Source organism: Dipodomys merriami, unplaced genomic scaffold (assembly GCF_024711535.1).
Source record: "Dipodomys merriami isolate MVZ:Mamm:240054 unplaced genomic scaffold, mDipMer1.0.p SCAF_102, whole genome shotgun sequence".
Taxonomy (NCBI): domain Eukaryota; kingdom Metazoa; phylum Chordata; class Mammalia; order Rodentia; family Heteromyidae; genus Dipodomys; species Dipodomys merriami.
In genome coordinates, this window is record NW_027202294.1 from 2,980,098 (window position 1) to 2,988,454 (window position 8,357).

Consider the following 8,357-nt stretch of genomic DNA (forward strand, 5'->3'; position numbering starts at 1 on the left):
TTAAACCTAGCTGAATTTGCAATCAGTAGTCAGCCACATGAACCCAGTCACAGTCTGAATTCCAGCCACGTGGGCACTCCAGTCAATACCAAGTGAAGCAGAAAATCCATCAAATTTAAGAGAAATAAGACATTGATTTTTTTTTAAGCTACTAAGTTTTGGGGTGGTTTGTGTCATACTTTCTTTCTTTTTTTTTTTTTTTTTTCTTTTGGGTCTGGTCGTGGGGCCTGAACTCTGGGCCCAGGCGCTGTCCCTCAGCTCTTCAGCTCAAGGCTAGCACTCTACCACTTGAGCCACAGTGCCACTTCTGGCTTTTTTTCTTTTTGCTTATGTGGTACTGAGGAATCAAACCCAGGGCTTCATGCATGCAAGGCAAGCACTCTACCACTGAGCCACCTTCCCAGCCCCTTGTGTCATATTTTCTATACTATTTCATCTATAAAAAAAATTATCTCACCGGGCACCGGTGGCTCATGCCTGTAATCCTAGCTATTCAGAAGGCTGAGATCTGAGGATCACAGTTCAAATCCAGCCCGGGCAGGAAAGTCCGTGAGACTGATCTCCAATAAACCACTAGAAAACCGGAAATGGTGCTGTGGCTCAAGCGGAAGAGCACTCGCCTTGAGCTGAAGAGCTGAGGGACAATGCCCAAGCCCAGAGTTCAAAGCCCCACAACGGACAAAAAAAAAAAAATTATCTCTTAAGCCCAGTTGCCAGTGACTCACACCTATAATCCTACCTACTCAGGAAGCTGAGATCTGAGGATCACGGTTCAAAGCTAGCTCAGGCAGGAAAGTCTGAGATTCTTATCACTAATTCACTAATAAACTCAGAAAAAGCTGATGTGGCTCTGTGGCTAATTATTTCATACCAAAAAGGAGGCGCAGAAATGGAAGGAGAAGAAAGGTGAACAAATGCAGTCATGGTATTCAGTAGCCATTATGTAGAAAATGAACTATGAAACTTGTAGGCAGGGAAGGAAGAGAATCTGGGGAAAAGCAAAGGAAGGGGTGATATTGTCCAAAAAGAATTGTACTCAGAGCCAGGCGCCAGTGGCTCATGCCTGTAATCCTAGCTACTCAGGAGGCTGAGATCTGAGAATCAGGTTCAAAGCCAGGCCAGGCAAGGAAAGTCTGTGAGACTCCTCTCCAAATAACCACCAGAAAACTGGAAGTGGTGCTGTGGCTCAAATGATAGAGCACTCACCTTGAGCTGAAGAGCTCACGGACATCGCCCAGGCCCAGAGCTCAAACTCCACAACCAACAACAACAAAATTGGGCTGGGAAGGTGGCTCAGTGGTAGAGTGCTTGCCTTGTATGCATGAGGCCCTAGGTTCAATTCCTCAGCACCACATAAGCAGAAAAAGCTAGAAGTGGTGCTGCGGCTCAAGTGGTAGAGCGCTAGCCTTGAGCTGAAGGACAGTGCCCAGGCCTAGAGTTCAGGCTCCATGACCAACAAAAGGAAAAAAAAATTTACTTCATCCAAGTTTCAAGCATTCCCTCACTTAAGTCTTAGGACTGGTTAGACAAGAGTACATTTACTCTCCCTTAAAAAAAAAAAAAAAATCAGCCGGAAGTTGTGCTGTGGCTCAAGTGGTGGAGCACTAGCCTTGAGCTAAAGAGCTGAGGGACAGCACCCAGGCCCAGAGTTCAGGCCCCATGACCAGATCCAAAAAAAAAAATCATGGGGCTGGGAAGGTGGCTCAGTGGTAAAGTGCTTGCCTTGCATTCACGAGGCCCTGGGTTCAATTCCTCAGCACCACATAAGCAAAAGAAAAAAGCCGGAAGTGGTGCTGTGGCTCAAGTGGTAGAGCGCTAGCCCTGAGCTGAAGAGCTGAGGGACAGCGCCCAGGCCCAGAGTTCAGGCCCCCTGACCGGACCCCAAAAAAAAAATCAAATTCTTCCATATATATTTAAGGACGAAAAGACAGGCTGACTCTATAACAGAACCTATATATATATTCCCTCCATCATTTTTATTTTCCTGCTCAAATTATCTTCCAGTTCCTGCTTATAGTTCTGTTGACCAAGGAAATATTAGGAAAGGTCCTTGAGGACTTGCCAAAACTGAAGAAGAGATGTCAGTGTTCCAAGGTTATTTGTTATCAATTGTTTTTAGAAGGTAAACAATTTTCTTAAACTAATTTTCCCAATTATTTGAAAATAAGCTTTTAAGTCTATAGACTACCTGTGAATTACGGTCAACTCAGAATTGACCATTAACAGCATTTCCTTATGGACCTAGTCAAAGCTCTATATTAACATAACTAGTAGACTCAAGAGTGAAGACATTTCATATTGATTTCCTAAACAAATTTTACCTTTGACGATTTTAAAACTATGGAAATCACCATTGGTTCACATCTGTAATCCTAACTACTCTGGAAGCTGAAATCTGAGGATCAAGGTTCTAAGCTAACCAGAGCAGGAAAGTCCATAAGACTGATTTCAAATTAACCACCAAAAACAAAAAACAAAACACAATGGAGCTGAGGTTCAAGTAGTAGAGCCTTGAGCAAGAAAGCTAAAAGGATAGTGCTGAAGCCCTGAGTTCAAGCCTAAGTACCAGTTTTTTTTTTTAATCTGACTGAAAAGATAACCCTTCCATGTGTACTGTGAATGAATCATTTGATGGAAACTTAAACAATATATCTTATCACAAAATGAATGAATAAGCATACATATTATAGCAGGGTAAACGGTATCAAAAGGAAGTTGTGACTTACTCAGATTCATAATAAGGCTGCTACTGAGCTGAAAGAGAATACCAAATCTATAACTCCCCAAAAACTTGCTTCATTTATTAAGGTGTCATTCCTGGTGACTTCTTCTAGTTGGCCTTTTCTCAAACAGTTGCCACAATAGCAAGCAAGGTCATAAATTTAAATAGGTAAATCTTTTGTCATTGGCTTCTTCCTGTGAAGACTGATTCAACATTTAATAAAATGGAAGCCCCCAAACTGAAAACTACTACTTGACCATCTTCATGTCCACTTTAACTCAATCAAGATGTCATTTTTAAAACGTAACTCGCTGGTACATAGCAGAGATTAAATACTTCAGAATGTTCCTAAGCTGAGGTCTAAAAGGGAGTAATAAGGATGATCTCACAATGTCTCTTTATGATCTGTAAGCCACATTGTTCCATAAATCTGACACAGGTGTCAGGATTAAGTCAACTCTCTAAATAGGAATACAAAATAAGCAGTTGGCACTTTAATGACTTAAACCTAGAAGCTTGTAGAGAACTAAGGCAACTTTCACTTAGTTCTAACACTCCCCCCCCCCAAGAAAAATTCAAAAGTCACTTCTTAATATTTTTAAATTTCAACAATGAGAAGAAACCAAGAAATATCTTCAAGTCCAATAGAATTTTGTTAATGATACACTTGAATTTCAATCAGGTGTTTTTTGAAGGTACTTACACAAAAGTTTTTTTTTCATAAGTCTCTGAAATAATCTTTAAAAATTTGTACATATATATATTTTTTTTTTATTTTTTTTTTTTTTTTTGGTAAGTCATGGGGCTTGAACTCTGGGCCTGGGCGCTGTCCCTCAGCTCTTCGGCTCAAGGCTAGCACTCTACCACCACCACAGCACAGCACTTCCGGTTTTCTGAGTGGTTTATTGGAGGTAAGAGTCTCACGGATTTTCCTGGGCTTTCCTGCCGGGTATGGCTTTGAACTACGATCTTCAGATCTCAGACTCCTGAATAGCTAGGATTACAGGCATAAACCACCGTCGCCCAGCTAAAATATTCTTGTAAAGAGCAGTTAAAGCCTAAATTCAATAGGATTTGTATTTATATTTAATTTGCTGTTGTACTTCAGGCAAAGAAACAATATTAAAAAAGGAGTAAGTTTTAGCATGACAAGTCATAATTACTTCTGATAAAGACCTTACTACAAATAATAGCATAAAGGCCTCCTGTTAAACTGAAAGTCTGTGCATTCCATTATTTGTTAGCTGTAACCAGAGTTAATTTACACCTATCCTAGGTACAGTAGAAGCATCAGATTAAAAGCATCAAGTATCACACTAATCAAATTTGCCAAATATAACCATAGCAAAATGTAAATCATGATACAAAGTGAAAGGAACAGGATCCAAGGGGTTTAAACCTACCCACAAAATCCAATCCATGCTCACACTGTGATTCCATCTACTACTGACAGGTAACTACCAATCCTGACTTAACTCACATCTCCCCAATATTGGCATCTTTTCATCTTCTAAGTTTCTGCACTATCTCATCACTTATGGGTCTTTGCAACCCTACTTTCCATGGCTTTTCCTCTCTTACAAAGTGATACAGCACCTGGCCTTTTTTACCTCACCATTTAGGTCTAAGTTTTGTTTTGCTTGACCCTATTAAGATATTAATTTTGCCTCCAGTTTGATGTTTCCATGACCAATTAGACTCTTACTTTTGTCACTTTGTCCTTCCTACAAATAATTTAGCCTCCCTCTTCAAATTAAAGTAACTCTTCTCCAGGCATTTGTAATTCTGACTCACGGTCAAGGAGATCTTCCTCTTCCCAAGGAGACTTTCACTACAGACCTTGGTCTTCGCCCTTATCTTCCAGAGTATGCCTTCCTCCCCGAGTTTGTCAACAGTAGTTGGACTGTGGTGGGATTCTGGACTCTTCTCAGTCAACAAAACCAGAAGTCTCCCACAGCCTGGGCCTGCCCATCCACCCAGGCCTGCCCGTGCCTCCACCCCCACCCCCCGGCCTCCCATCTGGCTTCTCACTTCGCCGTGTTCCCCACCATTCCCTACTCCGGAATGCACCTCCTCTCCCAGGTTGTACCCGTAACCCTGACACGGGGAAGGCCCTGCCAGTGGCCCCTCGGCGTCTCTCCCCCGGGTTTCCTCCGTTGTTCAGTAACTGTCCCCACGCCTTCCTTCCAGGGCCCCGCGCGCTGCCGGGAGCCCCCTCCTCGAATAAGCTCCCGCTGTCACTTGGCCTCTTTTCCACAAGATGGCGGAGCTGCTCCCCACCCCCTCCCTAGGTCCCCCTCTGTAACCCTCTGCCTCCTACCCGGACCTCAGGTCTCGTCCCTTCAGCCGCCCGGCCGCCAGCCTCCGCCCGGGGTCCCGCTGCCCGCTCCTGTGGTCGGCGGACAGCCCAGGCCCGAGCCCACCCACACCACTAACGCCACCGCCTCCACTCATCCTCGGCCTACACCACATCCTTACCATAAACTTGAGCGCTTTCTCCTGCAGCACCGCCTCTGCTGGGTCCATAATCGCCGAAGCCACTGGGTCCGCTCTCTGCCGGGGCCGCCCCTTTGGTGCCAGGCCGCAGCCAACGCAGAACCCGAATCCCGCCTCCTCTTCCTTCCCCCGCCCTCTCTTACCTCTCCTTCACAGGCCGGGGGACCCACGAGGCGGACCAGCAGTTCTGCGCATCCGCGACGGGTAGCCTTACGGGATTTGTAGTTTTGAAGCGTCCCGCGGCAAGAGGCGAAGCTATGCAGGGAACCTCAACTCCCGCGGGTCACTGCGCAGGTTCGCGGCAGCCGCCAAGCCAAATCTAGACACCCCCCCCCACCACACACACACACACACACACACACACACACACACACACACACACACACACACACACACACACACACACACACACACACACACACACACACACACACACACACACACACACACACACACACACACACACACACACACACACACGCGCGCGCACGAGATGAAATGGACTGATGGGAAGTGTAGTTTACATTACAGCATCTACGGATGGAAAAGGGGGGGCGGGGGCGGGGTGTCTCCATGGTTACCGAAAGACGCTAGTGGCGGCTTGCCTGGCTTTTAATATCAAGATGGCGGCCCGTGCCTTACCTGTATACAAAATTCTGGGAGAGTATTCAAGGGTCCTCAGGCCTCTCTACCCGTGATGTTAGAGAACCAGACCCTTCCAAATTTCATATATCTGGTGCTTTCAGGAGGATTGCGACCTACAGGGCTTGAGCCAATGGACACGTGGCAGGAGCTCATACAAAACCAATGCAGGTTTCCAAGGTCCTTCTAAGTTACTGACTCATATATACATATACATATATATATATATATATATATATATATATCTTTTTTTTTGGCCAGTCCTGGGGCTTGAACTGACCTGGGCACTGTCCCTGAGCTGCTTTTGCTCAAGTCTAGCACTCTACCACTTGAGCCACAGTGCTACTTCTGGCTTTTTCTGTTTATGTGGTACTGAGGAATCAAACCCAGGGCTTCATGCATGCTAGGCAAGCACTCCACCACTGAACCACACTCCTAATCCCTGCCTCATATTTCTGAAGAGCCTTTTCTCCTCCACAGCAAGTCAGGGGCAGAAGCAACAACTTAGCTCAAGAAGTTCTCTGTGCTTAGCATTTAGAAAGCATGGCCTACTATGCTTTCTAAATCCTGCACCAAAAGTCAGACAACTACTTACATCCATTCAACGGTGGAATATAATCAACATCCAGCAAATAAAGTATGTAAACATTTTCAATGGCCTTGAAAGGACAAAATGAACTTTCTTCTGAAATTGAATGTTATTGGGTAAAAACTAGAACTGGAGCCAGTCTGCTGCTGGTGGTGAAATTCTAGTCCCAGTCTCTGATCTAAAAACAAAACAAAAACAACAACAAATTTTTGCTATTGAATTTTATTTTTTATTTTTATTTTTTAGTCAGCTGTGGGGCCTGGACTCTGGGCCTGGGCGCTGTCCCTTGGCTCTTCAGCTCAAGGCTAGTGCTCTACCACTTGAGCCACATTGCCACTTCTGACTTTTTCTGCTTATGTGGTGCTGAGGAATTGAACCCAGGGCCTCATGCATGCAGGGCAAGCACTGTACCACTGAGCCACCTTCCCAGCCCCGCTATTGAATTTTAAAGGTTAAACAATTCCACAGAAATGTACATGGAAACTTAGAGCCTATTGGTGACTATCAGAAGTGTATAAAGTTGCTTTTGCTGAAAATTACTGACTACTTATTTGACTGGGCCCAGGAGATAACTAAAAAGGAGAAAAGCTAGGCGTACCTGCCATCATTTTGTCTGCTTTAGGCATTCTGCAGTCACTTTATAATCACCTTTCCTTTAAGGAAGCACAGAACTAGTAGATAACGTCTTTATGACAATGGACAGAAACTTACAAAGCTTGCTTTAGAAATACCTTCCTATCCAGACAAGATTACTGATTTATTTGGGCCACTAATGACAGCAATTACAACTTCTCTGGAGCCTCTGCCTAAGAACTTAAATAATAATCAATTAGCCATACTTTGGCTTGAACTGTTTAAAAATATTATACATACATTTCCTTTTCTCCAATTCCTTGTCTATTTAAGGCTAAAGTTTATGTCTGTTCCCTGCAGATGGCTTAAGTGCTGTCTTCCCAATGACATGCTTGTGACATGTAATAAACCTTTTTCTGAGCCAGGTGCCTGGGCAGCTCATTCCTATAATTTTAGCTACTCAGGAGGCTGGGATTTGAGGATCATGATTTGAAGCCAGATAGGGCAAAAAAAGTTCCTAAGACTCATCTCCAATTAATCATCAAAAAAGCCAGAAGTAGGGCTGGGAAGGTGGTTCAGTGGTAGAGCGCTTGCCTTGCATGCATGAGGCCCTGGGTTCCATTCCTCAGCACCACATAGGCAGAAAAAAAAAAAAAAAGCTGGAAGTGGTGCTATGGCTAAAGTGGTAGCACGCTAGCCTTGAGCTGAAGAGCTGAGGGATAGCACCCAGGCCCAGAGTTCAGGCCCCATGGCCGGACACCCCCCCCCAAAAAAAAAAAAAAGCCAGAAGTAGCCGGGTGTTGGTGGCTCACACCTGTAATCCTAGTTACTCAGAAGACTGAGATCTGAGGGTCACGGTTCAAAGCAAGCCCAGGTAGGAAAGTCCATGAGACTCTTATCTCCAATAACCACCCAGAAAACCAGAAGTGGCACCCTGGCTCAAGTGGTAGAGCACTAGCCTTAAGCTGAAGAGCTGAGGGACAGCACCTGGGCCTAGTGTTCAAGCCCCGCGACTGACAAAATTTTAAATTTTTTTTAAAAATAAAATTTAAAAAAAAGCCAGAAGTAGAGCTGTGGCTTAAGTGGTAGATTGCCAATATCCTTGAGCAAAAAGCTCAGGGAACAGTGCCCAGATGCAGAGTTCAAGCTTCAAGACTCGCGCACGCACATGCGCGAGCACACACACACACACACACACACCTTTTTCTGCCCTTCAAAAGGGACAAGTGACTGGTCCTGCCTGACATTGGGAACTTCTGGAGTTTGAACCCTGGGTCTAAAAGCTCCAATTTCATAACCAATGTAATTACTAGTAACTAAGTTTGCTTTTGTGTA

The 8,357-nt window shown here is 44.6% G+C and overlaps 1 protein-coding gene across 7 annotated transcripts in view; it reads right to left on the reverse strand.

Annotated features, from left to right (window-relative positions):
• Btrc (beta-transducin repeat containing E3 ubiquitin protein ligase) overlaps positions 1 to 5,469 on the reverse strand; it is a 168,518-nt gene extending 163,049 nt beyond the window's left edge. For 3 of the 7 annotated variants that reach the window (XM_069994934.1, XM_069994946.1, XM_069994931.1), the window contains exon 1: positions 5,201 to 5,353. In XM_069994934.1, the coding sequence (XP_069851035.1) occupies positions 5,201 to 5,248 (48 nt within the window). In that variant the 5' untranslated portion in view covers positions 5,249 to 5,353. The other 4 variants (XM_069994979.1, XM_069994962.1, XM_069994987.1 and 1 more) reach the window with 4 other exon arrangements.
• Between the last annotated feature and the right edge of the window lie 2,888 nt (positions 5,470 to 8,357).